Source organism: Mesoplodon densirostris, chromosome 2, assembly GCF_025265405.1.
Source record: "Mesoplodon densirostris isolate mMesDen1 chromosome 2, mMesDen1 primary haplotype, whole genome shotgun sequence".
In the NCBI taxonomy this organism is placed as follows: domain Eukaryota; kingdom Metazoa; phylum Chordata; class Mammalia; order Artiodactyla; family Ziphiidae; genus Mesoplodon; species Mesoplodon densirostris.
Window position 1 is genome coordinate 124335132 of NC_082662.1, and position 18393 is coordinate 124353524.

The 18393-nt window shown below is 45.5% G+C and overlaps 1 protein-coding gene across 1 annotated transcript; it reads left to right on the forward strand.

The window, feature by feature from the left end:
* The first annotated feature begins 744 nt into the window (after positions 1 to 744).
* LRRC52 (leucine rich repeat containing 52) lies at positions 745 to 17765 on the forward strand. The gene is made up of 2 exons (XM_060088369.1): positions 745 to 1366; positions 17440 to 17765. Exons 1-2 carry the CDS (start codon positions 745 to 747, stop codon positions 17763 to 17765), a joined length of 948 nt encoding a protein of 315 aa, XP_059944352.1.
* The last annotated feature ends 628 nt before the right edge of the window (positions 17766 to 18393 follow it).

The window sequence follows — 18393 nt, forward strand, 5'->3', positions numbered from 1 at the left end:
GGCACTCCCCCCTCCTCCACCCTTTCCCATCTTCTCCCGACAACACCCCAAAAATGGCACCTATCCAAACTCAGTACCTAAGGAAGAGACCCACGCTGAGAACTGACCTCAGACAGGTCACTTTTCACATCAGTAAAAAAAAGGGAGTTGGACTGGAGATTTCCGTGATCCCTCTATGGCCTGCGGATTAGGGGGTCCAATCTAGTCTAATCCACTGCACCTCCTTGGGGAGCTGATTCACACGCGCACACACGGTGAATCCGTGCGCTTCCCCCCACTCCCCCAGGGACAGCCGGCTTACTGAGTTAACACAAAACACCCTCACACCACCCAGAAGAAGAGTCAGGACTCTCCCTCCCTCAGCTGGGCAGTCTCCGGAGGCTGCTGACATCACAAAGGTGTCAACTGGCAACCTCATTGTCACGTGGCTCTCCCCTGGCTCCCCTTCACTTGCTGAACGCAGGGAAAGAGTGAGACCTTTTAAAGCCGCCAAGCCGGCAGGCTTCCAGCAGCAGTCTGGGAGTGAGCAATCAGCAGAGCCACCAAGCCGGGCGGCAGGGCATTGGGCCTCGCGTTTCAACTTCTGTTCAGTTCTCCTGTAATGGAAAATCGCTTCGCCCAAAGCCAGTGTTACAGTTCTTTCCAGCGCCCCACCCCCCGCCCCACCACGCCCCTCGGCAGCCTCCCGATCAGAGGGACAGCGCCCGCTGGAAAGTGGAAGGAGGGTAGTCGCCGCTTCTTACTATGTCCCGTGCTTCAGGCCCTGGGCCCGGGTGGTTACTCTTTTCCTTTGGAATGGGACTGGTATCGGGGTCAAGGTGTCCAAATAATTGTCAGTGTCAAGCCCAAGAAGTGATCTGCACAGGGGCCCAGTTAACTGAATACCCCTCTGACATACCCCTGAACACCCGGAGGCTGTACCTGAATGATAACAGCATCCTTTTTTTGCCAGCGATGAATCTAGGACTCCTCAGTGACCTTGTTTACCTGGACTGTCAGAAGAACCTGATTCAGGAGGTGATGGATTATACCTTCGTCGGGGTCTTCAAACTCATCTACCTCGATCTCAGCTTCAACAATTTAACCTTGATCTCCCCATACAGTTTCTCCATGCTCAGCAACCTGGTGCAACTGAACATTTCCAGCAACCCTCATCTGTTATCACTCAACAAGTACACCTTTGCCAACACCACCTCTTTGAGGTACCTGGACCTCAGAAATACCGGCTTGCAGACCTTGGACCATGCCGCCTTCCATAACCTCCTAACACTCCAGACCCTGTATCTGAGTGGAAACCCCTGGAAATGCAACTGCTCTTTCCTGGACTTCACCATCTACTTAATAATGTCCCCTCTGAACCATCCAGGTGAGGACTTGACTGGGTGTGGGAATGAGGATGTGATGGCATAGGAGGAATTGGTTCCAGAAAAAGTGAAGTCGAAAGATGGTCAGTGTGGGAGAGATGTCTGGGTAAAGTTGATTGAAAGCGTTATTGCTCTGCAGGATCCATCCTTGGGTTGACTGGAGAGGCAGTAAGGACCAGTAGAAAAAGTTCTAGAATAGCCATCCAAATAGCTGAGTTCTGCTGCCACACTCAGCCCTTACTACTTGGCTGCCCTTGGGGAAGTCACAAATTCTCTGTGCCTCAGTTTCCTGATCCATAAAGTAGGGACAATATTACCAAACATACAGAGTTGTCATGTCAACAGGAAATGATATGTGTGGAAATGGTAAAGTACTGTAACTGCAAAGTGACAAAGAAATACAGGGACACTGTATTCCATTGGTAAACTATTTTAATCTGTTTAAGTCAGTGACTGACATTTTTCAGGATCTAAAAGTAAATTCAGTCGTTCATAGCCAGCAGAAAATCCAGTGGTATGATATACAGAAGGGAAAGTTCAACAGAGACAGAGGAGGGGCACGTGAGCGACCTGGACATGAATGAGAGAGGGAGGAGAAGAGAAGGCCTTTGATATCTTCTTTGTCATCGGATGCTAACCTCACAAGGAAGGAGAGCACGGCATGAATGGGTGGCGAATGGACCACCAGTGTCCACTGTGTCAAGCAGGGGGATTCCAATCTCACAGGCAGACTCTCAAGTCTTACCTGGTAGAGTTCCAAGCCAGTTGCTGCCACTCTATCCACTGTCTCCACCCCTCTGCCATGGTCCCTGGGGCACTCCAGTGCCTCATCCCTTCTTCTTTTCAGTGACTTTACTGTCCCATTCTCATCCTTCAATTCCCCCACTCCACCAATACCACTTTCACCCAGGGAAGTCAGAACGTCGTAGAAGTGTGAAATAACCCCTCACAGAAAGCCTGGAGGCACTGATGTAGTTAAACCCTATCAGAACCAAGTCTCCTCTGCCTTCCCTGGGTGTGTGTTTTTGAAAATATTTTCATGCACCAGCTTCACAAAAGTCCTGCTGAAGTTTCCACCCTGAAGTCCTGCCCATGTGGCAATATTCTAGAAAGATTCCTGACCAAAATGACAGACTTTAAGGCGCACTAGGGGAGAAGGAGATGGGTGGTGAGAACAAGTAAAAATGTGCCCTCCTGGCTTTCCAATGCACGTGTCTTGAACTGTCTTCCAAGCAGGGGCTGGACTGTGATGAGGCAAGCAAGGCTCCCAGGATGCAGAATCGAAGGTGGCACCGAGACTGAGTGTCTCCTTAAATTTTGTGCCCGAGGCACCTGGCCCTGCTGCCAGGTACTTCAACATGAGTTAGAATAAATCAAAAGGAACAAACGTTGTCAGACCATCTTAACAGCACTAATCATAAAAGAACACAGGAGCAGTTTCTTGGGGGGCTCGCCTTGCCTCTCCAGTGATCATGCTTTCCACTTTTCTCAATGACTGGTGCTGTACTGCTTTCTAGAAAGCTCTCTAAAAGAGGGTCAGTATTAATCATTCTCATGCATCAAATGTGATTCTCAAATGGGATTCTCCCTGTCAGTGTTCATGTAACTAGCCTGTGGACCAGCATCATCTTTTCTTGACACCTCCCCACCGTTCATACACATTTTCCTTGAGCAGAAACCACCAATTTGCCAGGAGGACCCCCTACTTAGCTGAAAAGGGTAAGTAGCTTGGCTTCTTCCCCAGTGCCTAAGCCTATCACTTCATCTCCGACCAAATCTCCCGTAATCAGAATTTTGCTTAAAACGTGTCTTCTCAGAACTTTCAGGCTAACTACTTTGGACTCCTTGACTCAATTCAATCCAGGATTGAAAAAGATTATAAACCAGGTCTGTTTCACTGAATATTTTCAAAAATGTCAGAGGCGGGTGTCTATCTTGTCAAGCTCATAAGCTCCTCATGAATAAAGAGTCTGGCTTTTGAGGCAGAAAAATCTTTCATCCACTGGCCAGTGGGAGGCCCCCACCCTGACACACACACACACACACACACACACACACAATTGCTAATCTGCTCATCTCCCTCTGCTGTTTGGTGGCATAGAGGAATCCTCCCAGTTCACTTCATACAGAAATATGGTCTCATTGCTCCAGTTCACTATTATTATCTCTTAAAAACAGCAGTGAGCCCCAGCCCAGACATAGAATAATTTAGCTTTGTATGGAGCTTTGTAGCTGCTGAAGTTTTTTCACACATGCTGTTTCAGTTTCTTTACTTGAGTGTCACACCAACCCTTAAATTTTGTGCTCTAGGGCTGTGGAAGAGGCTAGGATGGGTATTTTTAACCCCTATCCTATGGTTGAGAAGATAGACTGATTCACCCAAAACTACACAGCTACTAAAAGGCAAGAAAATGGTTTGAACCTCCTGATTTCACATTCAAGTCTTTTCCCATGTGGCTACTCTCTCTTAAATCCTCAAATTATGGATCAAATTGGATCCATTGATCAAATTGGATCATAACTATGATCCAATAAGTCACTTTAGTTATAAATATGTCATGTTATAAGCATATGCCCACAGCACTTAAATTTTAGCTTTATTTCCTACCTGTCCACACTTGGAACTCACACTAGATCATTTTCATTGGATAATAAACCCTAGTCATCATAAACTCATTATAATATGCCTGCACTTCCCTTGCGAACCGAGGTTTCACCCCAATCTACCCGAACTCTAAAAGAATGAACTTAACCTCAGTGTTTGCTCTCCTTTGCATGTTATTCAGTCTGGTTCTCCCTTTCCATACACACACACACACACACAACCACAAACATACACATGAACACAAATGCAAACACATACATACATGCACATATACAAACACAAAGTTGTATCTACACAAACATACCACACATACATATATACATAATTACATACACACTCACCCACATATTACATATGCATGACACACATACACATATAAATGCACAGATACACATCAATACATGAACACACACACACACACACATACACAAAAAGCTGAAAACACTCACACAATAAAATTCATTAGATGCTTCTCTTGCCCTTTAGTCAGACCTCAACATAATGGAAGATGTTTATTTCATGTGACTCTCATATGATGATTCATGTCTCTGTTAGGTGGAAATACCTTTGCTATTTACAAACACTCTAGTTGAACTCTCAACCTTTAACCCACCTATTATACCACATTTTCTATCAAAACGGTACTCTCTGGCATGTTCTAGAATGGGGTCTACACTTCTCTTCCCCATGTGCCCAAATTTCAGGATACAGGAAGAATTTCTATGAAATAAGCTAAATAACCTGGTTATTTATGAAGGAGAATCCAACTTAAAGATGGGTTTCGTTTTAGACCCAGGGAGATACTAAACCTCAGTATTGGGAGATTTTGCCTGCAGTGCAGTACTGAGGTCTGCATGACAGCAGAATTCCAGTATATAGACCCCTTGAAAAGCAAGGCAGTGAAGTAAGGGACTTCCATGCTACCACTCAGCTCACACATTCATCCATCTAAATATTTCTTGAGTGCCTATTATGTGCCAAACAAGCGTTCATAGAGGTAGCTAGCCAAGAACCCTGGTGTTGTGCATTGAGACTCATCTGACTATGGGCCACCTGAACCTTATGTGTCCCATGGTCCAATTAGGCACAGCAGAACTAACCTCACTGGACACAGCAAGACAAAAAAGGCAAGCATGTGCCTTTTGGGGTAGAACAATTACTTCGGACAGCCTCAGCTACAGGTGGTGAAGGACGGCCACCATACAGGCAGGAGAGCCCAGTGTGAAGAGCTCAGGTTCTGGAATGTAACTGTTGTGGATCATAACCCTAGCCCTGCCACTTAGTATCTGTAGGAGATAGATAATTTACTTAACCTCTCCACACTTCAATTTCTTCATCTTTCAGACAGGTCTAATAATAGAACCAACCTGTCTAGGGCTGGTGTAAGGATGAAATGAGAACATTTATAAACTGCCGTTAACATTAAGCCTGGCACACCATAAACATTCAATAAACAAATGGTTGGCAGATGTAGGAAAGATACAGGATACTAAGAGAGTAGCAAATATCAGTCAGGTGGTCCCAGGGACAAGCAGTGGACTTCAGGAAGGCTCAGCCTTATTGGAGGACAGTGTACCCTGTCCAGGAGACATGACCATACAGATGCATATGGGGATATAAATAGGAGATGGGAAGGTAGGCAGCAGGTCCCAGGATTCTAATCCCTGAGAATCGGACAGAGGGAATCCTGGAGTTGAATATTGGATGAGTTATGAATACAGGAGTTCAGACCCTGGGAAATAAAACCAGAAGCTGAAATCAAGGCTTGGTCTCAGCCCAGGCCATGAGACTCAGGGCTGTGCCAGCAGCAGCAAGGTGGCTCTTCCTGAGTCACCTGAGTCTGGAACTGAAGTTCTACCTTAAACACAAACCCCACTTCCAGAAACAGGTGTGAACATGCAGACATCTTTCAAGGGATGAGGGCAAGGAGGTCAGTTCAACTATGGGGCAGACATGGCCTTGGGAGAAGGAAGTCACCTACATGGTGTAATTTTGTGATCTGAAGAGTAATGAGTAGTCTTTTTGCCCCAGTCTCTCCCCATCCACTGCCTACCATTGGGCTAAAATTAGCCATTAGAGATTCATCCTTCTGGGTCCCTAAAAGTGCCCCAATCTTGAAAAAGACTGTGAACAAATATGTAAGTTCCAGGGCAGAATAATACAGGTGCCCCTAAGCTTTTATCAACTTTCATATCAGAGGGAAGAGTGAGTGCTTGGGAAATGCAATTAGCTAAGATTAATTCTGCAGCAGTGGGGGAACCTTGAAGGAAACCAAGATCCAGGAAAGAAATGGAGAGGTGTTAAAACAAAAGAAATGAGGGCAATAATATGTCCTTCCCCTATGTCACACCTTGGCTAAGTTCACCCCCCACAGAGGGGCTGTAGAGGAGGCTGAATGTTTTATTCACCGTATTTCATCACAAGGTTACAGCAGATAGGAACCTCAAAACTTTCCCATATTGACAAGAGATTTGGCACTATTATCAAAAGTCTTCCTCAGAGGAAACCCTCCAATGATATACTCACCAGATGCACTGAAAACTGCCCAGTCCTCAAAGAGTTTATGTATTCACTTTCCAAACACAAAAATCATAGCAGGAATGGAGGTGAGTTGAAATGTGCTGGTTGCCTGGATGCTCTGATCAATACAGAGTTAAAACAGGTCCACAGATTCCATTTCCTTTTTGGCTCAGGTCAGAAAATAGGAGAACTAATTCCTGGCTGGAACTGTAATTTTCCAGTCATTAATGCTGCTTGAAGGTGAGAGTAGAAATTGAGCTCTTCCCAGGAGAGAGCTCCCCAGCAGGACAGGGTTGAATGCCTCTGAAGACGCTCTCAAAAACTCACGTAGCTCTAAGCTCCTGGACAGAAAAAGCCTGGCTTCCTACATCCCCTCCACCCTCAAAGTCTGGTCCAGCACTGTCCAACAAAAGCTTCTGCAGCAGTAGAAATGGTCTAAACCTGTACTGTCCAATACACTACCCACTAGCCACATGTGGCTGTTGAGCTCTTGAAATTAGACTAGTGGAACTGAGGAACTGAATTTTTAATTTTACATCATTTCAATTCATTTAAATAGCCACATGTATGGCTAGTGGCCACCATATTGGTGGGTGAAGCCTTTAATATAGGAAGATATAGGAAGCTTAAGCTGGAACTTTAGAATCTAGCCACCTCCCAGGTAAGTGGCTATAGAGCCCAGCCCAGTGTGGAGATCTTCTGGCACCCAAGTTCAATATTTTCTCCCATGCCATGCTATTTCCTTACTATCAGGCACATCACATTCTATTCAACTCTGAAACATTTATTGTATGTTTATTACATGCCCAACATTGTATTTATGTTGCTGGGGTGCTTTATCACAGGGAAAGAAGTCATAATTCCTGTCTTTAATAAGGCAAATCTAGGGATACAAGAGAGAGAAAATGTAGTTGAAAGCCAGGAAGCCTGATCCCAGTCATGCCAGTGTGTGATTTGGGGCAAGTCATTTTTCCCTCTGAGTCTCATTTGTCTCTGAAATAAGGGAATAGGATTAAATACTCTATAAATCCCTTCTAGTTGGCAGCTTATGGACCTAATTAGAAAGATAAGATGCACTTAGATGAAGGAAGAGGAGAGCAGTGGTCAGCAGACAGGGTCCCAGATGAGCAAGTGCACAATGAGTCCGTGTCGAGGTGCAGGTGTTCCTAGAGATGAGGGCAGTGGTCACACAATTAGGAAGTGCAACCTCTAACTCCTGCACTCTCCTGCCTCCTGTCTTAAGCAATGGCCTTGAACAATGCCTGGCCTTGAACAATGCCTCCACCTCCCAGGCACTCAGTGCCCTGGACTTTCCTTCCAGACCTGGCCTGATCCGCCAGTGATTCTCAAACTGTAATGAGCACAAGAGCCCAGGCTCCATATCCAGAGGTGATGACTCAGTGAGATTTTGGGGCAGGTGCTCCTTAGGCCACATTTTGAGAAACCCTAGGACAATGGTCTGGGTTCTAGTTCTATGGTGGCTGCTCCAACTGGTGAATAAATTGATTTGCACTAAGATGTTAGTAGCTAATAATGTTTTGATATGTCTCCCTCAAGGGGCATTTGCAGTGTAACAGGGAACAACCAGAAACAGTGAGAATTCAGAAAATCACAGGCTACTAGCGTAGATGTGGAGGTAGTCTCAGGACAGAGGGTCCATCTGTGTCAACCCTTAAATTATAGTCCTTAGGCAGTCCTGCTTAGTCCGATGGTGGGGCCCACAATTCAAAAAGAGGAGTCTGGGCAGGAGTGCTGCTGAGGCAGGGGGACAAAGTCACTCAGGGACATCTGCAGGGAGCAGATGGGTTGGGTCATGTGCTGTTTCAAGTACAAGTCATTCTGAGGGCATTTTGAACAGGGAACATCTCAGTTTCATTCTGAGGCTATTTCATCCTGTATTCAAGGCTGCTCTCATAGTATAATGGCCCCATTTCAATCCACCAAGTACAAAATCATCTACAACTGCGCCCAAACTTAGATTTCCAGAATGAATTCAGGTCCTCACACCCTTCCACTATTAATGCTAACCCATCTCCTCCATCAGGGAAATTGCAATAAAGACCAGACACCAAAAAAGGGAACAGCTGGGCAGCAGTCATTGCCAAGGCTGTCAGCTGCTCCGCTAGCACATCTCTCCCACCTTATCACGAACACCCTGGCCTTGTGGCTCCCTCCTGCTGAGAGCCAGAGGAGCAGCCTCATGAGGACAATGAGGGGGCTGAGAGGGGTGAGACTGGGTCAGTGATCCCTAAATCATCCAGAAAATTCGAGAAGCGATGGGGATGGCAAGCATGTGCAGTTTGGGAAGGACCTCTAACTCAGCCCTGTTGGAATCCCTGAGGGTGGGTGATCTAAAGTTCCCTCAAGCTCAGAAATGCCAGACCTCTATGCATGGCCCCTCTGATCAACCAACACCACTCAGGCCCCTAGAAGGAGGCAGTGCAAGGCCAGCCAAAGCAGCCAACCTCAGTTTCTTCATCTCTAGAGAGGAAGAATTCCCCAAGCTGTAAGGAATCCAGCAAAGCGTGGATGCAGCTAGAAAGAGAAGTGGGAGTCTGGCCATCTAGGGCCTTTGTTTATGGTTTTTCTAGAGAACATGCAATGTATCCTGAGAAGTTTTGGCAGGCAGGTAAGATGGATACAGGGCTAGGAGGCTTGTATGGGCATTCAGACAAGAGAGGATGGCAGCCTATGGCAACAGTGTGGATGAAGAGGTACAGACAGGTCGGAAGGAACTGTTTGGAAGGTAGAAGCAACAGGACTTGGGACTGAACTAGACCCTCCCAGAGTTCCCTGTGCTCCCTTTGTGACTCTTAGCACAATTAACAGATTTGTATTAATTTAACATTTGTCTTCCCTGATAGACAGGAAGGTCGGTAAGAGCAAAGAGCAGGTCTGAATCTTCAGAAAGATTCAGACACAGAGAAAATGCTCAAGAAATATTTGAGTGAATAAAAAATCAATGAGACATCGAAAATAAAGGAAAGGAAAAAAATCAAGTATTGGCTTGGACAGCTATGGGGGCTCCACTGAGAGGAGGGGTAGTGAGGGGGTTAGGGGAGAAGCCAAGTCCCATCTTGATCGTGTTGAGTGGGAGGTCTTTGTGAGCCAGGAGGCATTTGGATATTCTGACCTGAAATTCAGAATGGAGAATAAAATATATGTTTGGAAATCATCAGCTCACTGGTGATCATCAAAACCAAACAAAGGATGAGATGAGCCAGGGAAAGAGTTTAGAATGAGAGGGTAACAGGGCAAGGACAGAAACTTTGGGGAATGCCAACATATTGAAGCATCAAGTAAGAAGAGCAGAGAACTTAATAAAGTGAAGGGACCAGCAATGGAAATATGGTGCAGGGTGGTGTGGTCTTTCTAGACAGAGGGAAGAATAAGTGCAAAGGCCCTGGGGTGGAATGAGCTCAATGTAGCAGAAGGTGGGTATGGCTGAAGCGAAGTGAAGCCAAGGTAAGAAATGAGGTAAAAAATCAGAGGCCAGATCTTATAGGACCAACAGGCCATGGAGAGGCTTTTGACTTTATTCTAAATGTGACAGGAAGTCATGAAAGGGTTTTGAGCAGGAAGTGACACGATCTATGGTTTACAGCTGGTTCCCACTGCTAAATGGAGAGAGACTGTGGAAAGTGGGAACACAAGTTAAGAGGCTGTCACAGTTCAGGTGAAGGAAAGACTGTGGCTTGGCCCAGGGTAATGGTTCAGAAGATAAGAAGAGGTAAGAATTGGGATATATTTTGAAGGTAGGACTAACAGGATTGTCTCATGGCTTAAATTATGGGATGTGAGAGAGGAAACAGGAAGGGATCCCAAGTTTCTGCCTGGGTGACTGGTGAACGGTGCTGCCTTCCACCACTGAACTTTTCTAAATTGCCTACTATCCATGCGGATAATAACTGTCCACTATCTGGATTTTTCTGAGAGGATGAGTTATTATTCAGCAGGTCCTAGGCCAAACAGAGCAAACTAGGGTTTGCCATTAGCTTCCAGGAACTGCCTGGTACCATCCCCCAGGCCTGTCATGTAGCTGGCTCCCCTCCTCCATTAAAACCTGCTCAAGAAAGGCAGTAGCAGGGGTTCCCCAGGGAAGGGCTTAAGTCATTGGCTTCTTTTTCAGAAGACTTTACACTTTAAGCCTTCTTTTATCAGTGGAATGAAAGGTTCTATCTCCTGCTGGCAGAATTTTGGGTACTGACAAGCACATGAGAAGTATTATGAGGAAAAGGGGTCTTTCTACCTCTAAATCTTGCCCATATACAACCACTTATACAAAAAAACCAGTCCTGTAGGCTAAAGCACCCTTAAAGCACAAGAATAATCAGGTTGAACTTGCTGGATTTCAAGGTTGTTCCTGTAATGTTCCAAGAGTCTATGAATCAGGTTTAACCTTTACCAAAATATGAACTCTTTATCCAAGGGAAAAAATTGTATCAGATAAGAACTGTACTGCCCAAGCCCAAATCATCCAAAGCCAAGGATGCTTCAGACTGGGAGTCAGCACACACTTTCTTTGAAAGGGCAAATAATAAATATTTTAAGCTTTGTGGGTCTTTGTTGCCACTATTCACTCTGTCATTTGTAACATGAAAGCAGCCATAGAATATACATGAATGAATGGACATGGCTGTGTTCCAATAAAACTTTATTTACAAAAACAGGCTACAGGATGGATTTGGCCCACAGGTTGTAATTTGCTGAAGCCTGGCTCATGCCATCAAGGGAAGACAGCTGGGTGATGAGGAAAAGGAGCTCTAGGGAGGCAAAAGTAGGAGCAAATGGAGGACTGGAAATGCTCAGAGGACCATGCATGAGGGTCTAAGAAGGGAGCCTTGTTGGCCAGTTGGCTTTGGTGGTGCTGGGCTGCTATATGGTCCAGTCTAGGTTTCCCTCTAGGGAGTCTTCTCCTCTGGGCCACCCATAGTACAGCAGAATATGATAGTGATCCCTTCAAATTCCATCAGAAACCAGTCCTAAACAGCAAGGCCAAAAATATGAGTTTAAGAACTGCTGTATGAGATTAAACCAATAGTCCACTCATTCTCTATGCATTCAATAGACATTTATCAAACCTCTATTGTGTACCAGGCACTAGGGCTACAAAGGTGAACAAATAGGGTCTCTGCTCTCAAACAGTAATTGGGAAATAATAATAACTACCTTTTGCCATCATGCTGGCAGCCCTTGCATCCTCAGCCCCTTCCCCATCTGCACTTACCCTCATTTCCTTCTCTGCAGTCTCAGAGGACACTTCAAGGCTTACCCCTCCATTTGAACAGAACAGTCATCTGTTCCTGCCTCCTCCAGGACTTCACACCCCTTAGCTCACTGAATCCTTCCCCAGACTCTCACAAGGTAAGCAGGGATTGGTATTAGCCTAGTGTAGAGTAGTCCAAGGTGGCAAGAGGTTAGCTGACCCACCTATAGTCTTCTATCTCCCCAGATTCCCTTTCCTCCAGCCGAGCATTATGTCAATGACATTGACCCCAAGAGGCATTAATAACAAACAATATTGAATTCACTCAACAAACATACTTTGAGCTCTAGTATGTGTTAAGCACTATTCTAGATGTTGAGGACACAGCAGTGAAAACAAATCCATGCCTTCATGGAGTTCATAATCTAGTGGGCGGAGGCAGACAAATGAATAGGTAGTTGACAAATACATAATTTAGCTGGAGAAAAAAATACTGAACATCTAATGATGTTCAGGCAAGCTAAGGCCTAAGGAGGAGAAATGAGGGAATTAGGCCTTTCTCTAGGCTCCAGGTGGAAGTTTCATGACAAAGTGCTTAAGCTGTTAGAAACTGGTATTTGCTCTCCAAGTTGCAGTGTAATTGAGAGAGAAGTCTCCAAATTCTATCCTCTCACTCTACGTGGCCACCACATGGAGGCTGGCCTCCTCCACTCAGCCCAGACAGTTCCTAAGCAAGACTGCCCAGGGAGCTCAGAGCAGCCTGCTCCTCTGGAGAGCTAAGCAGAACCCAAACTGTGGTCACTTCTGCAGACCAAGAAAAGGAGCAGTTCCTCTTAAAACCACCAGGTTCAAGCTGGCTTTCTGAAGGAAGGCTTTCTGGGCTCCTGCATTAACAGGTGTGGTTCTGGGCCCCAGAAACTCTTGCTCCTCCATGCATTCGATTTTGGCAGACAGGTTTTCCACCTGTGAGCAACGTGCCACATGTGGAACTAAATAAGGGGGTAGTTTATGTTTCCTTAGGAACTATTTGCAGGAAGAATTTAAACATTAATGATGCCTGTAATTGTACCTGGGCACTTTAACTGGGGCAAATGTCCTGCACCCATGAAGTAGAGCTGAGGAAGTGATAAGATGGGGCTTAGTCACATGTTTGTAATGTGAATGAAAGCCCTGGGATTGTGCAGCGCACAGAACACACAGCAGTACCTGATAGCCTTTTCTCAGAGGCAAGGAGATCAAGAAAGGCAGAGACAGAATAATTGATGAACAATTTTTTTCATTCTGTAGCCTGGGAATAATTAAAACTACTTAGTGGGGTGCTCAGGAGTAGAGTTTAATTTTATGAAGCACCTTATATGGTGTCTAGCACATATCAGACACTCCAGGATGAGTAGATAGGTTTATAAACTCTCAAGTCATCATACTAGACTAGGAAAAGAATGCATGACTAACAAGCTAAAGAAGAGGAAATGAAATAATAAAATAGAAGGAACATAGTCAAGGGATGGGATCATTTAAAAAGTAGGACAAATGGAAAACAAATAGTTAATCCAAATATACCAGTCTAACATTAAACATTAATGGACTGATTAAAATACAAAGCTTGCTAGACTGATGAAAAACAAAACCCAACTACATCCTGCTTACTAAATATACCTTAAGTATAGAAACATGGAAAGATCATAAGTAAAAGGATGGGAAAAGCTATACAATGCAAACACTAACCAAAAGAAATTTGGTACAGCCATACTAATGTAATCAAACAGAGTACACTTTAAGGTACGAAGCATTACTACAGATAATAAGTGATATTGATCAATGAGAAAAGGGTAAATCTACCAAGAAGAGGTAACTTTATATGCATCTAATAACATAGCTTCAAAATATGTAAAGCAAAACTTGACGGAATTATACAGAGAAGTAGACAACTGCATAATCATAGCTGGTGACTTTAACATACTTCCCCTGTAACTAATAAACAACTAACAATCTAATAGTAACTGAGACAATAGTTTTGAAAAGTCAATAAAGTCAATAAAAAGTCAAAGAATATAAAAAGTCGATAAAGATATAAATAAAAATAAATAAAGGGCTTCCCTGGTGGTGCAGTGGTTGGGAATCCGCCTGCCGTTGCAGGGGATGTGGGTTCGTGCCCTGGTCCGGGAAGATCCCACATGCCACAGAGCAGCTGGGCCCGTGAGTCATGGCCGCTGAGCCTGCGCGTCCGGAGCCTGTGCTCCGCAATGGGAGAGGCCACAACAGTGAGAGGCCCGCATACCGCAAATAAATAAATAAATAAATAAACAAATAAAGATACAGAAGATCTGTGTAAAACCACACCTTAATCAACATACAATGTACTCAACAAAGACAGAATACATTTTTTTCAGTGCACATGCAAAGACTACTGAAATCGACTTTATGTCCAGCCATAAAGCAAATTCTCGATAAATCTCAAAGGACTGAAATCATAAAGAGTATATCTCTGACCACAGTAGAACTGAACTAGAACTCAATAATAAAAACATTACTAGAAAATCCCCAAATACTTAAAAATTAAGTAATTCATTCAGTGAATGATAGCTCTTATTATCAAGAGCAGTAATGATCAGACATGGATTATGTCGTCAAGAGCTAAAAATGTCTCTAGTAGGAGAGAAAAGATGTACCCCTTTTCTAGCAAATAACCACCAAGCAACATAGAATGTGATAGGTGCAGTAAGAATGATACAAGGAAATGCTATAGATGAGCTCGGAGTGGGAACAATCACATGACTGCCCTCTGACGTGGTTTGGGAAGGGTTATTGGGGGTAGATGCATTTACACTAGACCTTGAAGGATAGGAAGGACTTGATCACGCAAAAATTAGAGGAAGAGATATTTGATGCAAAAAGAGCAGTGTAACAAAGCTAACTAGAGATAAGGGGGATATGTAATCAAGGAATAAAGACAGTTTAATTTGACAAGGGCAGTGTACTGGGAGAACTCAGAAGTAAGGTGGGAAAGGTAGGAGGGGGCAGATCCTGAGGGCTCTGAACACCAGGCCAGTTGATCTGGATGTTATTCTGAGCCCCACAGGGGAGTCAGAGGAGGGTTTTGATCCAGAGTGTGCCTGGCAAGAGCCTAGCTTGCAGAAGGGGAAATCTGGCAGGAGTGTGTGAAATGGTCCAGAGCTGGGAAACTGGGAATGGATGGAGACAGACCTGCTAAGAGTTGAGAGCTCACACCTTGGCGGTGACAGGCAATGAGGGGGGGAGAGTGAATACAGCAGTAGAAAAACCCTCCCCACAGATCCACCCACATCCCTCACTTAAAAGCAGCCTAACAATGCATTAAAATCACTGCCTAATTGCTCCTTTCAAGGTAATGCTCCAAAATGGAGAAATATGCGTTTAATGTTTAGTCTCATCTCTGCCACCCAAGCCCCAATTTAAAAGCCTAATCTTTTTAAAAATAGAATGAGATAAACTGCCGTAGGCACACTCCAGACCCTCAGAATCCCATGTTCTCCTTCCTCAAATACATCTTTCTTTGTATATTCCCATGTGGTGTCTTTGGCAGCTTGGGCAGGTGACTTAAGCCCTCTCTTGCTAGAATTCCTGAAGATGGCAGGAGCCTCCCCTGCTCCTCACCAGCCCCACACTCTTGGGCCTCCTGGGCAAAACCCCAGAGGTCCTGGAACCAGGCTGACTAGAGACAAGTCTTGAGGTGTAATTGTGCTCCCGTCCCTTTACAGCACCCTGAGATGGAGGCCCAAGACACCTGTCCCTCTCCCATGGGCCAGGGTTGCCCTGAGGGCCACTGTCTCGCACTCATTCTAGAGAGGGGCTTCTTCCTCTCCTTTCCTCTGTAATCTTTGTAACCAGTGGATGTAGCAGCCCCCATGCTGGCTTCCTCCTCATATGTCTACAGCCTCCTCCATCAGGGAGTCCTCACAGCATCACAGACTTCAGGCCATCTTCCTGAAAGTAACAAATGACTTTTCTATAGGTGCACTGACCCAGAACCAGGGTGCAGGGAATAGTGTCCAGCTTGGAGAGGACTTAGCGCTCAGCCTGGACAGCTCTCTCTAGCCACCCAAAGCCAGCTGCCTCCTACCCAGTCAGCTCACTTCTGTATTCCTTTCCCTAATTCTCCTGCTTCTAGCTCCAGTCCAAGCCTGATTTCCCTCACGTCCTTGGTCACCAAGGATATCAGTGTCTTCACATAGTCTGGAGTTTCTACCCTGATCTAGGTGAAGCTTCTCCCCACACTTGCCTCTCTCTGTATCTCCCACTTCTGCAAAAAAAAGCTCAGATAGCTCAGTCTGGGTTTTCTGTCTCCTGTCCCCCACCTGGAACCTGCAGGTTATCCAAAACCTTCAAGTTAGGAAACCTTCCTGAGTCTCAGTTTCCTTATGTGTAAAACAAGGATGATAGTGTGTGTCAACGTTGCTGCAAGAATTAAACGAGATAGCATTTGTATATCACTTAGCATGTAGACAGAACTTGGTAAATATTAGCTGCTATTATGATTTGGATCATAGTTGTCTCAAGCCCTGGTCTCAACCCTGAATGTGAGCTCATTTATCTAATGCTCATTTATATTCACCTGGACACCACTCACAGGCACCTCAGCATCAACACAGAGGAGTATATGGAGCTAGAAAAATTCAGGGCTGATGACAGAGCTCTGAGTCATCTGTGCATCTATTGTGCACAGTGTATTGTGTGCACTATTGTGTACAATAGCTTGCCTTCTCACCTGCAGCAGTTAAATCCTCCTAACTACCCTGAGAATAGGTAGTGTTCTTTGTAAGATGAGGCAATGGTATTCAGAGACAGAGTCAGACATCCTGCTGAAGTTTACCAAATTAGTAAGTAACAATGGATTTGAACCCTAGTCTGTCTGGCTCCAGAGCCCACTTTGCCTTCTCTTATATACTGAAGTCCGCAGTGCTTGGTGTGGAAAGGTGCTCAGAGAAGAAGCCAGGCAGCTGAGTCAGTGGCTAAAAAGGACTGAAAACTCATGTAGATCATATGATCATCCAATGATACCAACATCACCACCGAGAAACGGAACTGCTTCCTGTATTAGCTGTCTCTTTTCCCTGAGCTCCGCCTTGATTTCTCCAGGCTGGGGGCAGGTGGGGCTGAGGGTGAGGCATAGAGAGCACACAGTAGGCATTTCCAGAGAATTTTGTCCCTCCTAAGTGGTGTGCGATGACATTGGGTGGCCTTAGTGATCCCTGGCTGGGCTCAGGAACAGGACAAGGGAAAAGGACAAGGTGGAGGGGGAAGGAGGGGGTCAATAAGAGGAAGGGGAGACAGAGATGATGAACACTGGTGGAGTTCTGTGGAGTGTCAACACTCCATGGCAATTTTGCTTAAGCTTCCAACCTCCCAGCTCCTGCTGTGGTCTCTCATTCCTTGAGGAGCCTTAAAAAGCAAAGCCCATTTTCAGGAGGTGAATCTGAACACAGCTAAGCCTAGGGCAAAAAGCAGTCCAGGAGCAGTCTCAAACCTTAATGTGCTCAGAGATCACCTGGGGATCTTGTTAAGATTCAGATTCTGATTCAGAAGGCCTTGGGGTGGTGCCTGAGATTCTGCATTTCTAACGGGGTCCATGTGATGCCGATATCGCTGGCCCGCAGACCACACTTTGAGTAGCGAGAGTCCAGACAGCCTCTCCAAGTCCCTGGTGGCCTCAGGACCCTGGGAGTTCTGCTGTTTCAGCACTCTGCCTGCTGTGTGTTTCCTCTTAGATGAACAAAATGCCACGTGCCTGGAGCCCACAGAACTGGCAGGGTGGCCCATCACGAAGGTGGGGAACCCGCTCCGGTACATGTGCGTCACACACCTGGACCACCAAGACTACATCTTCCTGCTGCTCATCGGCTTCTGCATCTTCTCCGCGGGCACCGTGGCCGCCTGGCTGACGGGCGTGTGTGCCGTGCTCTACCAGAATGCCCACCGCAGATCGAGCGAGGATGAGGCAGAGGACGAGCTCGGGCAGAGGGTGGAAGTCAGCAGGAGGATTTTTCAAAGCAGGGTGGACTCTGGCCAGGACGGGTTTCCTCAGCTGATTTAGTTGCCAGGCGCTGCTGTCTGATAGACCTTTCCCAGGCTCCCTGCTTTCCGTCTTGCCCTCCCCTTCCCACTCCTCAGAGCTGTCTTAGAGATTGAAGCCTATTAGTAAAATAAATAAAACATTTGGTGGCCATTTCACAAGTTGGTCATTTCCTGTTCAACCAACCCAGGGATAATTCCTTGATCTCAGAAGGATGGCATAGAACAAAGTCTAGAGAAGCTGTTGGGGACACCTAAATGCTGAGGAAGGCCACCCCGAAAGCGGGCCAACTTGTGTTTGATGAGCACCTACTATGCTATGCCCCTAAACTAAGTGCTGGAGGGAGGGATGTGACAAATACAAGATTTGAGATCCGTCCTCAAAGAGCAACAATTTAGGGCAGGGCTGGGGGGGGGCAGTCAAGATTAAAATGATTCAAATGGAGAAAAATACAAGGACTAACATGAATGGAATATGTCTATGGGCTGTCTTCACACTTCACCTCCTAATTATCACAACAATCCTACTTTACAGTGGCACTATTTTACTCAAATGGTAAGCAGTACAGCCTCCCAAAGTCCACATTCTTTCCTTTAAACAAAGCTGCCTTTCAAAGAAATGTTTAGCAACATAACCAAAGGTTTGTCAT

Bases quoted from the DNA above. Each gene is read 5' to 3' on its own strand.
- LRRC52 (XM_060088369.1), top strand. From the start codon at position 745: ATGTCCCGTGCTTCAGGCCCTGGGCCCGGGTGGTTACTCTTTTCCTTT. The intron at 1,367-17,439 runs GTGAGGACTTGA...GTTTCCTCTTAG, and splicing joins GTCCCCTCTGAACCATCCAG to ATGAACAAAATGCCACGTGC.